Consider the following 18,766-nt stretch of genomic DNA (forward strand, 5'->3'; position numbering starts at 1 on the left):
CTACAGTACATTGTGGCAGGCATTTAAAATGTACATCAGAGGGATGGCCATCTCTAGGGAATTTGGGGTCCTTAAAATTATCCGGCAGGATCTGGGAGACTGAGAACAGACTCAAGGTGTTAAAGACAGTACGCTACTGCACCCAGTCCAGCACTGCTACCAGACATACATGCCACCTCGGAACAATTTCGAGAAAATGCCCAGAGGGAAACAGAAGACGGCTCCCATCACATGGCTGCCAGGGGGGTATGGGAGTGGTGATTGCTCGGGGAGGACCCTCCCTGGCTAGCTTGGTGCGCAGGGAAATGGGACCCACTCCTATAGACAATGTGCTGGACAGGGAGACAGTAAATGGCTCGATTAAGTTATTTTTGGAGTCTTCCGGGAGGTTTTTTTTTTTTTTACATAGAATTATACAGGGCCAGACCGCCTCAAGGCGAACAGGCAATACACACCCTATTGGATGATATCCCGCTATCCAGGCTGTCTGCCAGGGAGCAAATTAAAACACCAATCACTGTGGGGGAAATAATGGCCGTTATTAAGAAAACTCCCAAAAGGTAAGGCTCTGGGCCTGGTTGGGCTAACTACAGAGTTTTAGCTAACTACAGAGTTTGATGTGGAGTATGGCGCCACTCTAGCCGCGCATCCCTGCGAGTCTGGGTCAAATCGCTGAGGCACTCCGTCTTACCAGAGTCGCTCTGAGAAGCTGTAATAAGAAACAAGTTACTTACCTGTAACTGTTGTTCTCCAGCATCAGTCTGGCATGGTTTCACATGCTCATGAATATTCCCAGTCACCAGGCTGGGAATCCACTAAAGAAAAAAATCAGTTTCACTTCTTAACTGTCTGTCTCCTAACAACCAATCACTGGTCTCTGGGTCATACTTCCCCGAGCCAATGACTGCCCTCTAGGGCCTTGAACTGGTAATGTCGCCCTTAAACCACGAGGCGCAGAAACTTGGTGTCCCTTGTGAATGGGGATGTGAAAATAGGCATCCTCCAAGTCCAGCGACGACAGAAAATCCCCTTCTTCCAGTTGTCCTAGTACGTGCTGGAGGGGGACCATCCGGAACTTCTGAGATTTTATGTACTTGTTCAGACGGCAGAGGTCTAGGATGGGCCTCCAACCACCAGTCTTCTTAATGAGGAAGTAACTAGAGTACACTCCAGAGCCCCGGAGACTCTTTCGGACGAGCTCTATCGCGCCCTTCTTCAGCAGAAGCTGAGGGATGTGGTTTTCTTGCCTGGCCACTTGTGGTATACGAGGACACTTTCGTTGGAACTCCAGGGTGTGTCCGTGGGTGAGAGCGCCAGCAGCCAACGGGCGGAGATGGTCTTCCACAAGCTGACGAAGTTCACCAGCCGGCATTCCACCGGTGTGCGCGGATGGGGGCCAAACGTCACAGCTGGTTCAATCTTACTTCGGCGTGGAGGTACCGCCTTGGGGACCTTGGCGACGACAGTGACCTCCTCCAGACTTGCTGCGGCCCCTGTAGGCCTCCTGGGCCCAAGAGCGGGATGGTTGATTGTATGACGAGCTTCCACTGAATCCTTCGGGATTTACCATCAGAACTCTGAAAGGACGGCCATCGCTGTTGAAGCGGGCCCAAGGCACAAGCCTCCAGGTCCGCCTTTATGGCAGGAAGGGAGTCGTCCAGTCTTCCCAAACAAGTTGTCCCCGTCAAAGGGCATGTCCAATACCCTCGACTGAACGTCCTGGGTAAAATTAGTGGCCCTTAACTATCCACGCTGACGAAGACAAACGCTGTTGCCCATTTGGGAAAACCCTGTGTCTGCAAGGTCTGTGGCCAAAGTAATGGCATGGTCCAAAGCCACTTCTCCCTCCTGCAGGATCGCCAACGCTTCCGTCCTCTTGTCAGGAAGTCCAGAAGGGGAGTGAGCTTGAACCAGAGCTCCCAGTCGCAACGCGCCACAATGGCGAGGGCGTTTTCAACCTTGATGGTCGTCACTGTCGACGTGATGACTTGTCCCATGGCGTCCAACTTCTTCCCCTCGCTGTCTTGGGGTGAGGTCGTCAATGAGGAAGAGTCTGAAAATGTCTTCCTAGCCACCGCCGAGACCACCAAATCCAGAGAAGGTTGGGATCTCAAACACTTGGGTGCAAATTCCGGCACCCTGTACTTTTTCTCATACCGTCCCTCTTTGCTGGGGCAGAGGACAGATTCTTCATCAGGGAGAGTCCTTCATCCCAAAAGAGCTAATCACGAGGACTCCCACCACTCGAACGTGCGGTAAAAATCTGAACATGGCTACCAGAGGAGGGCCTTAGGTAGAGGGCAGTCATTGGCTTGGGGCAGTATGACCTAGATACCAGTGATTGGTTGTTAGGAGAAAGATAGTTCAGAAGTCAAACAAACTGATTTTTTCATTACCGAGGATTCCCAGCCTGACAACGGGGAATATTCATGAGCATGTGGATCCATGCCAGGCCTCCATGCTGGAGAATGTTTATTCTTAAAACCAGATAAACCCAATATGAATGTGGGTCTTACAGACCCACCCCCTCCATCACCTATAAATGTAGACAAAGATTTTTGCGAAGGTTTTGGCGAATCATTTACTCCTTCCAATGCCATATCTGCTCCATAGTAACCAAGCAGGCTTCATTCCTGGTAGATCGACGGCACTCGATATCTGCTGCTTGTTCAATGTCCTGGTACCGGAGGCAGTTGCAGTGGTAGTAACCTTAGACTCGCAGAAAGCATTCAATATGTTGTCATTGGAGTGCCTGTTCACAGTATTGGGGAAAATGGGACTGGGCTCTTCTATAATTGGTTACATTAAACTCCTGTAAGCCCACACCCATGGCGAGGGTCTTGGTAAACTCACAAGTTTCCAAACAATTCCCGCTCGGTAGAGGCACCAGTCAGGGCAGCACACAGTCACCATTATTTGCTCTGGCCATGGTACCAATGGCAGATCTGATTAAGGAAGGCCATGGGAGGCAGTGAATAAGGTTAATTTGGGACCCCCCCAACCCCTGAAATAATTTCCCCATACGCAGATAATGTATTACTCTTGAGACCCGCAGGTGAACCTCGATCCGATAAAGCATGATATTACACTCGTGGGAGAGTACTCTGGCTTCGTTGTGAACTATACCAAATCTGAAATGTTTCCGTTAACGGCCTCCACAGGGACATCAACCGGGGACTTCCCACTGAAATGGTCTCCGGACCAGATCAAATATCTGGGGGTCACTGTATCGAAGAAGAAGAGTACTCTCCTTCAGATTAACCATGCAGCTCTGGAGCGGCATGGTGGGGGTAGGATAAGTGGGTGAAAACCAGTACCCATTACTCCAGCAGGCAGGCTGGTGTTAGTCAAAATGATTCTCCTCCTTAAACTATTGTACACTCTTAAAAGTGTCCCCCCTCTGGCCGGGCAAAGCATATCTCGCCGGGCTCCACAGGGCCCTTGCCCATTTCCTCTGGCACGCGGGCGTGGTCCAAAATAAAATGGTCAGAAATGACGTGGCCATACGATAGAGGTTTCGCAGCTCCACACCTTGAAAAATATTCGCTTGCGGCCTAGGCACAGTTCCCCCTCCTTTTAGTATGGGAATGATGACGCCTCACCACACGTCAGACCCAAACGACTAGTGTCAGGCAAGACCAACACCAGGAAGCTCATATTGGACACTTTATAAAGCGGACTGCCCATATGATCCGATGCTCAATCCGTTTATGGAGCGGCAAGCCATTTTTGCCAAAGTAGGGGTGATGCACCCATAGTGTAAGTGGCTACCACTGGGTTAATTCCCTGGCCTCTCCCCCACCTTGGATAGAGCAATTGGTGTGTATGGGGAGCAGATGGGGTACAGGACATTGGGGGACTTATTCCCTGAAGGACGATTTCCTACACGGTTAACATGGAAGCACAAACACAGGAGCACGGTGACGGAACTAGTGCAGTTGTATAGGCCAAGAGCTGTGGTCTCCAGAAAGTGAGGGGACTTCACTCTTGAACCCATGGAAAATGATCCTCATGTACATCTCGAACTCTAGCAGGGGACTCGGACATGTGGCCACAATACACAGGATAATAGTAAGGTGGACTTGTTGAACCCAAGGGTGCGGCTCCAATGGACTCCCAAAAAAGGTGTGGACCTTTCAGACGAACAATGGAACGTGATGTGCAGGCCCACCAAAACGGTCTTGCAAAATTCCAGGTTTAAATTGATGCAATACTAAATTCTTAATAGAGTGCACTATACGACTGACCGGATCCGTAAAATATATCCGGCGGCAGACAATGGATGCCCGATATGTAAACACAGCAAGACTGACAACCTGCACATGCTGTGGAGCTGTAGGAAGTTTAGCAACTTTTGATCATACGTAATGACTACATTATCAGAAGTGGTGGGTGTGCCAGTTTCACCCTCACCCATGGGCGCGTTATTTGGTTAATGGGCAGCGATGCCAGCGCGACAGCTTAGATCTTTCCTCAATATGGGTTGTATAATAGCCAAACTGTGTATATTATGCATGTGGAGGGACAACCCCTTCTGCTGACTAAGGAGTAGCTGGCATTCCTGGCGTGGGCTGGGAGTTGCAAGGAGCTCTACGTGGGGATGCTGCAAGTACTTCCAGACCCAAAGATAAATTATGAGAATTCCGAATGCACCTGGCCCAAAAAGCTGTATTATAACCACCACTGCGACAGACGGGCAAGGAGGTTGGGAAATAATGGCCTGATGCGGGCCCAGGAGAGTTATGCAGGGTTCGAAATGGAGGGTAACTCGGAGCAATTTAGCTCCTGCTTCTAGCACAGTAGAGCCCAGTTAGCTTGAAACCATCAGCAACCAGGAGCCACTTTCCAAACATGTAAATGTGACATTAACTGTGGATTTGAGAACGTTACCAAAGAAGAATTAAAACACATCGGATATACATAAACACAACATTTCATACAAAATGGACAAAATATCGAATAGCAATTTCAAACACAGTTATGGAACTGTTAGCCAATTGGGAAATGCCAAATTTGTATATGCGTGTACTCTATAAAAATATAAACGTGAACTGCTGATATGCAACTGTCAAGATTGTATATTCGGTTTGCCAAGCTTAAATAAAGGTTTAAAAAATATATCTGGGGCTCGGGGTGGGTTTGACATCGGGAGAGGTGGAGGCCCTTCAGCCCTCCTGCCCGATTAAGTGGGACGATAAAGCCATAGAATATTTGGGGGTTTGCATCTCAGCGCTCCCGAAGGAGCTGTATGCGGCTACCTTCCCACATATCTTTAAGGAACTGGAAGCTGATCTCGAGAGGTAGTTGGCCCAGGAGATCTCCTGATCACAGACAGTAAAATGAACTTGCTCCCAACATTTCTCTACCACTGCTCTGTGCTCCCAGTGGCTATCCCACACCCCTCCTCTGATTGCATAAGATATTCCCATTTATATGGCAGGGGAGAAAGTCTAGGAAGGTGATGATTGAAGGAAACGCCAGATTGGGTGGGATGGGGGTTCCGAACCTGCACAATTATTATGCCGCGGCGCAGCAAACACTTTCTCGCCTGGCTCACGCCCAATGGCCCCCTCAATATGGGTAGAAATTGAACAATCCGGAGTGCCACTTCCGCTCAGTTCTCTGCCATACACCCCCGCCCTAGCACGAAAACACGGGCCCAATCCATCTTCCACAAAAGCAACAGTGAAAACTTGAGATTGGGTGATGAAAAAGGCAGGTATCCCGAGGGTTTAGGCCCACGGACCCCAATCTTCCATAACACAGACTTTACTCCAGGCCTTCAGCTGGCCAAATTCTGGAGCTGGTCGCAGGGCTGGCCTACAATTTCTGTCTGAACTCTTTATGGCGGATCACCCCAGTCTTTTGAAAACTGCAAGAAAAGGTTCTCCCCGTCTGAAGCAGATAGGTACAACTATGCCCAAATCCGGCATAGCTGGATAGTTCAGCCATGGTTCGCCAGAGGGATATACATGACCTGGGATCCATTGAGCTGACCTTGCTAGAGAGCTCATTTCCGGACTGTATAGACTCCTGCAGGTGGACACACCAACCCCACTACATGGCCCAATGGGAGGCGGACGTAGGCCATCCTATAGAGGACCAGACCTGGGTGGACATTTGGACAAGAAACTACTCCGCCAAATGTGTGTCCAATAAGGAATGTGCCTTTAAGTTGACATATCGGTGGTACTACCCCCTGGTTAGGCTGCACCGCTTCAAGAGTTAGCTGAACACTGCTTGCTGGAGGAAATGTGGGACTCAATGGACATATCTACACATGTGGTGGGAGTGTCCCTTCGTTCGAACCTTTTGGGAGAAAATGGTTGACTCAACTGACGCCATCACTCAGGTCCGACTCCCTATGGAGGCCAAGGTGACCTTGTTGAGGGTATCAGTCCTGGGGGTGTACCAGAGGTCAGGGGTGACAGCCAAGCTAATCACCCCGCTCTGCATGGCCACGTGGATCACAAATGCCTGGGCTTGTAAATCTCCTGAAGGCCTGCTGTTGCCTCTGTGGTGGGCCAGAATCTGGGATATTCTGCTGACAGAGAAGGTCACAGCGGCCAAGGAAAGGGTGCTGCACCAGTCCACTGACATTTGGTCCCAGATCCTGGAGTACGGCCTGAACTTTGACACAGGTGCACAAACCGCAACTAGTAGCGCAATTCCTGCGCAATCGTTAAGTTGTGTGTGTGTCACCGGGTCCTGGCAGAGTTGGGAAGGAGATGGACGATACAGGGTGGGAATTGTAAAAACAAAACAAAAAAGCACTGCAACAAGCATTAATGTGTGTCCGATTCCCATATAGAATCCAACACAAGTTCTCAGTTCCTGTGAATGTCTCCCTTCCACACGTTTCTCTCCAACAAAACAAAAGTTCCAAAGAATAACCAGGTTCTTTAAGGCCCAAGAGGATGCCTCCCATCTGGTGTTACAAAAAATACTCCTGAGGAAATAACTCCCTTGCCCATGTCTTTCACAAACACCAATTCAAAACCCCAAGGGCATGACGACTCCTTGGGAGTCTCTTTTCAAAGAGACACAATTTGGGCGCGGGTGCCAGACTCGCTAGACACCCATTATAGTCTCCTGCCAGGTTCCCTCTTTATTCCTGTATTTCTTGCATTCACACAGTTCTAATATTCTGGATTACTTTTGCATCATACAGTCCTTCATTCACCACCTTGCTTGGCATCACCCGCCTCACGTATCTGGCACTTATTGGTACTGCCAAAGTCGGAGCTGCCGAAGTCTCTTCTCTTCCTGCTGCGATCCCAGCACAGCGAACCAGTTCCTGCAGTCCGTTTTCCCTCGCCGTCTCCCTGCTCGCCTGTGGGAATCCAAGGTTGGCTTCCAGGGAAGTGATTAGCCTGTTGCCTCTCCGTTACTTACCTTCAGCTGTTCCATCTTTAAAATACCACTTCCATGAAGGGAGTTGCTGGGAATCGGCTTCTTCCAAACACTAGACTGCTTCTTCAGAATCTGCAGAGTATTCGGCATTACTCGGCCCCTCTTCCGTGTCTAGGTCTATTATTCTGTTGGTTAGAGAATATTGGGGGATACATCAGCAGGCTTGAAGGGGGTGCAGTATGCCATTAATGCATGAGCAATAGAAGGGGCATCACTAAAATGAAGAGGGATACCATGTCTCATCTGATGATGCCAGACTCTCCTCCCAAGGGTCTACTCCCCTTATGTGATCCTGGCCTTGGGGGCGGCTATTTGAGGGAGGATCAGGTGGCGGCTACCGTCCCGCTGGCCAAATGAGTAGAGGCTGGACCTGGGAAAGGAGTGATTACATTATCAGATTCATCACAATACATACAAGTAGGGTTATTAGGGCACTGCTCTTGCACAGATGTATGTTGGACCACTGTTCATTGGTTAGCATACGCAGGAAGGGTGCCTAAGGAGTTTGGTCTTGGAGCATGAACACATCACTTAAGGTAATGACCGGTTTGCAATCGGAGACAGATTTATTGCCAGATCATTGTGGTACTATAGATAATTAAGCAGTACTGTGTGGGAAGACTAAAAGACTTGATCAACAGGTAGCCTTGTCATTTGTAGAAGCCAGGGAGAAGAATACAAGTAAGTAGGCTGTGGAATTGTTAGGTGCGCCCTTATGTCTGGAAACTGACATGCTCTCTAATCATGAACCCGAAAGTGCCATAATACTGTTTCAGACAAGGCAAAGCAGTCATTCTGCAAATCTCTGAGTGAATTATAGGCAGGGGAGACAAGGCTGGTAAAATAATGACCTGGCTGGCGTAGCTGGCATTGGGAGGCAAATGGTGTATAGGATTACAGCAAGAACCAGTCTGCAGTGGACAATTATATTTTTAAAAAGTAGGCCACGACATGAGAGAATTGAAGCATTTATGAAAGATGTCCCAGAAGTGCGACTGAGGCCAAACGAATTATTGCTGGAGGCCCCACTAATAGTCTGAGAAGTTGAGCGGTCGACAATAGTGTTACAATCTGGTACAACACCCAGCCTGAATGGGTTGCTGGATGAACTGTGAAAAAAAGCTTGGGAACAAGATTAGCAAACGTAAGGAAGGAGTTGGATGCAAATCGCAGAGAAGCAACCATACTTTAGCTTCAAGAAGAATCAACCACATAGGGACAGACTGTTGAAGGGCTTTAGGTGACAGTGGGACATTGAAGACAGGGGGGCTTACTACATGCCAATAGCATTTTAATATATAGGGGATTCGCAAATGACTGGTCCTCATATGCTGCGAGAATGTAGCCATTTCAATGGGTTGAAATTAATTGGGGGAATAAATCGGCTCATGCAGAGGCAGCAGCTGTCCGTGACTACTGTGCATTACAGATTGTACACAATACATTTGTATATCTTGGAATACAGAGGTCTAAAACACTCCGGATTTGTACTCAATTAATTCCCATAACACGCAGACATCAAACACTGATCCACCATGCCATGTGCCTGTTTAGGGCAGGCTACAGTTTTAAAATTATGTCCTTGCCCTGATACTGGTGTATCTTGCAGAATACACCAGATAGCATAACCACAGACTATTCTGATGGGATTAAAGCAATACTGCAAAAGTTCCTATAGAGCAAGACTCCAAAGTATAAATTGGTCAACTCCACAAACTGAGTCCGTTTCTGTGGCTTCACCCACTATTAAAAGGAGAAGATTAAATGCGAACACAGTATTTAGTGCGTCTTTGGCTTCAGAAACTGCAGGTTTCAACGTTTAAAATCAAGAGAAACAGGACAAATGCAAATTGAACTACACGAGCATGCCAAGAGTAGAGTTCTTAATCGTGCAAAGGTGTTCGGCCCATGGTGGAATCAAAAGCACGTGTAGCACATTCAGCTTTCTGGAGTGAAAGGTTGGCAGTGCTGGTTTTAAGGGTGTTGGTAGTCAGCAACTAGATATCACGAAAGTACCTATTGGTGCCAACGTTCAAGTTACAACACTCAAATGCAGACTGCTCACAGGGAACATGTAGCACCTTAAATTGCAAAGCGTATTTCCGTTGCAGTGACAACACAGAAATCATGCCCATTTTAAAAGCATATGCGTCAAAACCTTTATCTTGCCCTCTAATACACGAATAACTATTTTCGTAAAGGGAACAGCAATATCGATTGAAACGTGCACACTTAAACGTAACCAAAAATCTCTTACCGTAAACTGTCAATAACGTGCTGCACGTTTTTGGTATGGATACTATGTCGCTCCAGCAGTCCATTGTAGTTCGATCCTTTCAATGCAAGCTGTGCAACAAAAGCAGATACGTTCGTTAAACGTGGTGAGGACATAACAATGACAGGACAGTACAAAACGAAACTATTCACAAACGTTGATGTCAAACATTCCAATCTGTTAGTAGAAGATACACTAAAGCCATGCTTTAAATCTAAAGGTCAACCAACCAATCTCCTTTCCTCTGGCTGCTCCCCTTCACACTGCCTTTTATGTTTAATCCATTTCAATCAACGAATTTCTAAAGAAACACAAAACATTTACTGTGGGTGGGGTTATAGCCCCAGGATGTCGTTCAGCAAGTGACGGTATGACACGTGAATGGTATCTTTTGCAAGGTGGTACTGCCTTAGGGTGACCAGATGTCCTGGTTTTGCTGAGACTGTCCTGGAATTGAGCAATCTATCCCAGCCAACCCCGAGTTTCATTTAAAAACCTTGGCCCACTTTTGCAAAATCCCAGCTGTGAGAGTCGAAATCTACACCCAAGTGGCTGCCGACGTTCGCTGGAAAAAACACAATTGTTATAAACCAAATATATATAACAGTTTTAAAATGTTTCAGCTTTGCCAGCTAATTGTTCTTTTAGAATGCACTTCATACCAAGAGTGGTTTCTAAGCGAGGGGTCGCTTTTCGAAACTGTTGCTCTGCGTTGTCTTGCTACCAAAACACAACGTGTTACCTCCGAGCTATCCTTCCTCCCCAGATGTTACCTTCCCTCAACAGTCTCAAACCACCAACCTCTCAGTTCAGACACACACGTATTAACTGATTGTGCCACAGACTGCCTGGGAAATGGTTGCACAGCCAGGCATTAAATAGCAATAAAAGCAAAATCATGTTTCGACTCTCCACCAAATAAGCACTGTTTATTTCCATGAGTAAGTCTGGAATAGGGTCCTACTAGCCTTTTCCCCCTATTACTGAAGTTTAACTAGTCCTGATTTTAGGGAGATAGGGAAGAGGACTAGAATATGTAGATCACTGCGCTTGTCCACGGTGCATAGTGTTGCATCCTGCAGCCATTGAGTAGTTCCTGAAAGATGAGGCTCTTCCATCTTGAAGTTTAAATTAGGTATGGTGGGGGAACAGCACTCAAACCAGACGCTGGATCCATCGGTTTCTGGGCTCTTATGATGAATGAGAGCCGAGTCTTGTGTAAGTGGTTAGATTACAAGTACTTTAATTAAACACTTGTGCCCAATAGTCCAGATGAATTTATTAAACACTTTTGCCGACCCATGTTTCGACCCCAACAGGGGTCTTTTTCAAAGGCCTGTGTCAATTGTCAGTAGTAGAACTAACGGGCTCTGGATCAGGGGCTCTTGTCGATTAACCTTTTGGCCCAGGGAGGCTTACTTTTATGTTGGAGGCTTTAAAAGATGTGAAAGAAAAAGTTCAGACACCTCCAGTGGGGAAGTGAACTACTTTACTTCAATTCCAAGGTGAAAACATAAGGTAAGGAATAATGAAGGTATAGGAAACCTCCACCGGCTCTCACACTCACAGGGTCTCATCCACCAACTGACATTCATGGAACTTTGAGAGGCACTCGCACCACAACATTCTACAGGTGGGCATTCCATCTCACTAGCATTCATGCACGTCCAACAAAAGGGAGAGGAAAAGAGCACACAAGGAAACCATCCAAGACAGCGACCTGAAGTCTACATATCAACCAACACTCCAAATCCCACTCAGACACGAAGCAAAAGCTCCCACAACCTTGAACTCCACTCCTTCATAGGAACAAGGTGCCATGTTCCCACCAAACCAATGTCCCCTCAACAACCTACAACGCGAACAGGCCAACTCTGCCAATCCAACCCCAGTCCACGCATGCCTGCCCTGCAGTGGGAGACCCCAATCAAGGGAACCAGCCCTAACATCATAACTTGCAGCCAAAACCAACCATCACAGACCACAGCCCTCTCCTCATCGCACCACCAAGCAGCTACAGTGCACTGCACGAACAGTCACCCCTTAAGCAACAACAGTCACCAAATACAACCAACACCATACCCTCCAAAACACAGGGCAACAGGAACCCACAACCAAGAACCAATGAAACCAAGGACTGCCCCCCTCAAAGGAACCGGGAGACCAAAACAGCATATCCACAGGCACAAGCAGATAACCCTCCCAGGTAAACCTCGGTGTACAACACGCCAAAATCAAAACAGGCACGTTCCTAGACCCACCCCAACAATCCCCCCCAGATCCCCCGAAGTGCTCGGGGTCCCACACCTCGGGTGGCCTCTGGCCAAGTCAGGTACAACTGCAGACACTGCACCACCAACACACACACACACAAAGTGGATCTCTTTTACAAACACAAACAAAAAGGCCTCCTCACACATGAGATGGAAAACATACTGTTAAAAGTTAGGCGGTGAAAAGCTACCTTAAGAAGTCCAAGCCCTAACTTTAAAGTCTATAATGTGGATGGTCCTGTGGAGGCAAAATAATTAGGGAAAACAAAACACCAATTTGAGCATTTAATTTTCTAGAAGCCACATCATATGAAAAGGGCGTTATGTCCCATCTCCCAGCCGAGGCGTCGGCGGGAAAATGGAGATACGGGCCTTAGGCTGCAAGGCCCCGCTGCGCAGCTCCAGCGGGAGCAGAGAAGACACGGACACACTTGTGTAGCTGTCCTGCGCCAGAACTGCCCACACGGAGCGGGGGCTGGGCTTTAATTAACAAGGCCTTACGTCACCGCATAGCGGGACGTTGTCACGGCTCGCTCCCGTTCCCGCCACTTGGGGGCATGTTTTGGGGTTTATTCCCTACTGGACATTTCCTCCGAACCTTATGCTACAGTGTCCTGATGAATTGGGAGCGCTAAAACCTTATTTCCCAAATTACTTCCCTTCCGGATCCATTCCAGGTTTTTGGCAGCCAGCATGCTACTTTAATCAAATGACTATGCTTCCCAGAATGCCTGGCTCACTGCTTCACCTCCTCCCTTGCAGGACAAGGCTGGGTGGAGGATAGGCAACACTTGTGGCTGCAAGTGCAGCAGACGGCACGCCTGAGGGGTGTGCTCGTTAAGCAACTTTAAAAGCCTCAGTTTGCTTCAGTCCAGCGCTGGTCATTGTTGCTGTGTTCCTGTTGTGACTGGTCTCTTGTTCCTTGTTCCTAGCTTTTGTGCCTAGTACCTAGTTCCTGTTCCTTGTTCCTAGCTTTTGTGTCTAGTGCCCAGTTCCTGTTTCTTGTTCCTCTGCCCTGGATTTCGGATTCTTGTGCTTAATTGATTTCTGCTCACTGGATTTCCCTTTCTGTCTTCCTCTGTCTGCAGGCAGCCTGTCTCTGTGCTTTACCCTTTGTTGCAGCCCAATTCGCCTGTGTTTTCTGTTTCTTTCTTGCTGTCCTTTGCTACTGTAAAACCTGATGCTTTAGTCTTTCCCTTTATAGATTTAGCTTCCTGCCTCAAGGTTTCCTTTTGTGATATCATTTTCCCTGCTCCTGATCCTTACTTTCTATTGGGATCCATTCCATGTTTTCCATCTCACTTCTGCATTCATTTCCCATGGATTATTAGGTGTGGGTGTTATTGTAACTAGTCTCAGTGTAAATGCCCTTTTGTTTCCTCACTCTTTTATATCACTATTTCTACTCGTCCCTTGACTAGGGTCTTATGTATTTAGTTTCCTCCACCCATTGCTGTTATAGCCTTCAGGGTTCCTGTTTGATCAACTGGGTTCGTGAGTTTACTGACATTCAAGTGGTCTTTCCGGTCCTTGTGAGTATAGTTTCTAAGTTCCTTATTCTGTATCATCCAGAGTGTCAGCTCACAGATCCTGTCCTTGCTTGCCCTCTACGTGGGTTTAGCGCCGTCAGTATCTGTAATAGCATAGTGGGTAAGGAGTTTGCCGACTTTCCTTTCAGTCATAAGGAGGTTCTAAGTGCTTACCCCACATTCCTTTTCATATATAGGTATTATTGTTTTTCCTGGGTTTTAGTATACACAAGTCTTGGGTTTTGTATGCACATATTTAGATTCAAAGTTGTACACTGTGAGATTCCGTGCACATTGCCTTCTTCCTTTCTTAACAGACGTAAGACGGATGGAACATTCCTCCTTTATTTTAAAAAAGCATTAACAAACAAACATTACTTGGGCAACTGTTCTAGCCAGTGTGTTCAGTAGTCTCTCAGGATGGTCTTCTACTACTCAGTCTCCGAGTCTGGCTGGGGGCCGGGGCGCAGTTCTGAGACCATACCGTCCACCCCTGGATGCGATCCCCTGACTCCCATCGAGTTGCTCGCCTTCATCGTTCGGCTCACCAAACTCTGGTTCACTCGGCGGTTCTTCCACTCTGTCGTCCATGGTCATTTCGCCTTCAGGTGGTCATGTTCCTACCCCATTGGCGGATCCTCTTCATCAGGCTGCGGCTCGCCGTCCGTCCATAGATATTTTGGTACTGCCTTGAACCAAGACGCGTTTCTTGTTACTCGTCTTTGTCCCCTCTTGGCTGTTATCATAGTCCCGTGCCTATGGGTGATGATCCATGGAACGGCGTCGTATTGGGTGTCTAATTGCGACTTTGATGGGTTTCTTATCATTACCACCTGGTCACCGACTTGGTGGTGGGACCTCTTGGCGTTCCTTTTGTTGCTCATGTGTTCGTTTGCCACGGTCCTCCTTAGTTCGGTGCATGTCCTGTCATAGGTGTCGGTGCTCCTGCTCGGGTGGTGTGGGATGGATGAGTTGATGATGGTTCCGTACATTATGTCTGCCGGCGGTATCCCCGTTGTGCTGTGGGGTGTTACTCTGTAATTCCTCAGGAATCTGTAGAAGTCCACTCTCCAGGGACTTGCGCAGACGTGCGACAGGCGCAAAACTTTGTTTATTATTCGCATGAATCGTTCAACGTCGCCGTTGGCCTGCGGCCATCTAGGCATCATGTGGTGGTAGTCGATGTTGAGTTCTGTGAGGTATTTCTTGAATTCCTCTCCTTGGAATGGTGGACCGTTGTCACTCCGAATCCTCCTTGGAAGGCCGTGAGTTGCGAACATTTTCTCCAATGCAGGTATGACCACCTCCGCTGATGTGAGTTGAGGTCGAAAGTTGACGATTTCGACCTCGGGGTAACCTGGAGTGGTCGTCGATCGCCACCAATAGGTGTGTGACCTGCTGTATCTTGCAGAAGTCTATGCTGATGGCGTCCCATCTAGAGGACCCTCGCTCCGCTGATAGAATGGGCTTGGGATTGGGCGGCGCCCCCGTTATTTGTCATGGGAGGCAGGTGGTGATTAGCTGCTTCACTTTCATCGATATGTGGGAACCAGACACAGTGTCCGATACGGGCCTTGGTTCTCACCATCCCCTGGTGACCTTCGTGCGCCAACACCGCGACCCTGCCCTGCATGCTTGCGGGGATGACGATTCGGGTCCCTCTTAGGATGAGCCCTTCCTCTGTGATGGATAGGTCTGGTCTTCCTGTGAAGATGCCAGTGAGGAATTCTTTTGCTTCCACTGCTCTATTGTGGATGTTCCGTAGGAAAGCCTTCCATTCCCCCAAGATGATCATGTCTTTCACCAGATCACAGCATGGGTCATTTTGCGTGGCCTCTACAATGTCTTCAATTCCAATGGCTCTTGGTTTCATTGTGTGGATCACCTGGCAAATGTGTTCCTCTGTTTCTTCCGCCATGTGTATTCCCCAGGTGTGGTCGCTCTTCGGTGTCTCGACAGGAAGTCCGCTGGGTTTCCACTGCCTGGCTGATATGCTAACTCAAAGTAATTGTTATAAGTGTAGCAGCCACTTTCCGATCCTGGCTGGGGGGTGTGATGAATGGCCCGTGAAGATGGCGAGTAGTGGTTTATGGTCCGTATAGGCCTTGAACTTTCAGCCGTACAGATACAGGTGGCAGTGGCGGGAGCCCCACAGCACTGCGATCGCTTCCTTTTCAATGTGGGAGTACCGTTGCTCCGTCGGTGTCAGGGCACGGGATGCATATGGGATCGGCATTGACTCTCCTGTGTTGGCCACCTGTATGAGGATGGCTCCTAGACCCACGGGGCTAGCGTCAACATACAGTTCGGTCAACAGTGCAGGGTCGTAATATGCCATGGTGGTGTCTGTGGAGAGTTATGCCTTGATTTGTTCGAACGCTTCTTGGCAGGTGGGCCCCCAAACCCATTTCGTGCTGGCCTTTGTGAGTTCTCGTAGGGGTTCTGATAGTGTGGCCAGGTTGGGGATGAACCTTCCGCATTAGGTTGCCAGACCTAGGATACTGCGAACCTCCGTTGGTGTGGTGGGGGGGGGGTGAGGCAGCCTGGATGTCCGCTACTTTTTGGGGGTCTGCCGAGATGCCTGCGCTGTTGAGTTTACCCAAAGAAGGAGATCTCTTCCTTTTAGAAACTCGCACTTGTCTTTGTGAATTGTTAGGCCTGAACTCTCTAGCCTGCTGAGTAGCATATGGAGCCGTCGTACGTGTTCTTCCTTGTTCTCTGCGTGTATGAGAATGTCATCACTGACGTTTAGTACCCCCGGAATGCCGCGTATCACCTCCTGGATAGTTTGCTGAAACACTTCGGCCGCAGAGGAGATTCCGAAGCTGAGCCGCTTGTATCTGCGCAGGCCTATGTGAGTGGAGAACGTTGTGATGTACCTGGAATCTCGGTGAAGTTTCAGTTGGTGATATCTGGCGTTGATGTCGACTTTCAAGAATATTTTGGATCCTGTGAGGTCTGCTACTATTTCATCGAGGGTCGGGGTGATGTGACGCTCCCGTTTTATCGACGCGTTGGGGAGGCGCATGTCAATACATATTCTCACTTTCCCAGGTTATTTGGGCTTCTTAGTGACGACCAAGGGTGACACCCACGGTGTTGGCCAGGTCACTTCCTCGATGATGCCCCTTTCTAAAGTGCCCGGAGCTCCTGTACCACCTGGTTTCGTATGTGGAACGGCATTCTTCGGTGTTGCACTGCTCGCGGTTGGACGGACTCATCGATGTGCAGCTTAATTGGCTTTCCTTTGAGGCATCCAATCCCCTTGAGGTTAGGGTACTTCCTGAGAATGCCGTCGATGTCTTGACTCGGTCACTTCGCATATGAAACTTATGAGCCCCAGGTCTTCTGCCGTGTCTCCACTCAGAAGACACTCGATCCCTGCGTTCACTACGTAGATTTTGGATTGCAGATATTTATCACCCTTGCTGAGTGTGGTTCGGAATCTGCCTACTATAGGCAGTGGAGTTTGGCACCCATACGCAAACAGTAGCATTTCCGTCGTTTTCAGGACAGGTTGGGGCCGTAGTTTTCTGAATGCGGTTAGTGGCATGACGTTAACGGACGCCCCAGTGTCTATGGTCATTTGCGTGTCTTGTCCTTGGATTGCTACTTGGCATTTTCGCCTTCGCAGCTTCCTTTTGGGTGTTGTGTCTCTGTAGTTTAGTGCTGAAACCAGGTACACTTTTTCCTTTTTTCCATTAGTTGTTCGCAGCTTCTTGCTGGGTGTGTGTCATATCGTCCCCCTTCATCCTCGGTTGACGAATTGGCAGTCTCAACACGGCGAGCGCTGGCCTGTTATTTTCTTTCCCAAAGGTTTGTCCTAGGGTTTTTGGGGTTGTTGTTGCATCCCCGACGACCTGCATACTTTTGTGTAGTGGTCTTTCCTGCCGCATGCACCACATGTAGTACCTTGGGCCGGGCAGTTGCGTCGTCCGTGGTGAGGTCCTCCGCACCACCCACATTCTGTGGGCCCTGAGATTCTCTGTTGCCATCTGGGGTGCATGCTGTTTCCACTGGCCTCATCCCTCGTGTATTGACGGTTCGTGATTAGGGCCACGGTCGCCATGGTGAGTGCAGGCTGGAGTTTCCGCAGGGTCGTGCCCATGTGGGCCACCCTGGAATGTGCTAACTCCCTCTGGCGGCCAAGTTCCAGGATTCTCGTCAGGGATATGCCTTTTTCGCTTAGCACCATCCTCCTTAGCTTCTCTGAGTGTATCCCATTCATCAGCTGGCATCTGATCTCCTTTTCAATGTCAGCAAAGTCACATGAGATGAACAAGTTACTTTCTTACCTGGTAACATTCTTTCGATGGGATGGTCCGACGACGTATTCCATATCTATTACAGGTACTGTCCACAGCTGTGCTGCTTCGGAAAATCTTTGGCGTCTGCGTCCTGCGTCGATGACGTCGATGCGCCATCCCCGAGGACCTCCTCCGACGGCCGTCACCCGATGTGATAAGTAGGACGCACGACGCCCATAGCCTCAGTTATAGATTTTTCCCAGAACGTGTGCCACCAGTTTTCTGCCAGTCAGACACACAAGGCCTTGCGGAACGCAAACTGCAATCGCTAAAGAAATTCTGCAGCGGGTTACGGCAGGGAGGGAGCGATATGGAATAATTTGTCGGACCATCCCATCGAAAGAACGTTACCTGGTAAGAAAGTAACTTGTTCTTCGAGGGGATTGGGTCCTCCGACGTATTCCATATCTATGACAGACTCCCAAAGCAGCACCAAGCAAGGAGGTGGGAAAGAATTTAGAATACAAATTTAGCATGCCCAATCAAATTGCGGAATAGAGAACTGCCTTGCCAAAGGCCAGATCTTGCCCCCTGATGGAATCGAGGGAATAGTGACGTACAAAAGTATGTACTGAAGCCCAGGTGGCTGCATCACAGATGTGACGAATAGGAACTCCCCTCTGCAGGGCAGTAGACGCAGCCACTCCTCTGGTAGAATAGGCCCGCAAGCCAGCCGGAGGATCCTTACCGGCCAAGCGGTAACACTCGGAGATAGCCAAAATAATCCAACGAGACAAAGTCTGTTTCGTCACAGCTTGTCCCAAATGCTTTCCAGCGTAACCAATGAAAAGTTGATAGTCCACTCTGACCCGGGACATGCGCGAGATATAAAAGCTCAACGCTCTCCTAGGATCAAGCCTATGGAGCCTCTCCTCTTCCTTACCAGGATGTGGAGGAGGATAGAACGCCGGAAGAAAAGGACGAACTCGAAGGACAACCCTGTCGTTGTGAAATACAGTGAAGGGTGGC

At 48.8% G+C, this 18,766-nt stretch overlaps 1 protein-coding gene across 2 annotated transcripts in view; it reads right to left on the minus strand.

Moving 5' to 3' along the window:
- The window catches only part of NADK2 (NAD kinase 2, mitochondrial), a 1,037,189-nt gene that overhangs the window by 774,736 nt on the left and 243,687 nt on the right, over positions 1–18,766 (minus strand). For both annotated transcript variants that reach the window (XM_069627136.1, XM_069627135.1), the window contains exon 2: positions 9,671–9,759. Coding sequence is in view for 1 of the 2 variants with exons in the window: in XM_069627135.1 (XP_069483236.1) it covers positions 9,671–9,759 (89 nt within the window). In the remaining variant the exon portion in view is untranslated. The remainder of the gene's footprint in view (positions 1–9,670; positions 9,760–18,766) is intronic.

The sequence above is a fragment of the Ambystoma mexicanum genome, chromosome 6p (assembly GCF_040938575.1).
Source record: "Ambystoma mexicanum isolate Mex_15411 chromosome 6p, UKY_AmexF1_1, whole genome shotgun sequence".
In the NCBI taxonomy this organism is placed as follows: Eukaryota; Metazoa; Chordata; class Amphibia; order Caudata; family Ambystomatidae; genus Ambystoma; species Ambystoma mexicanum.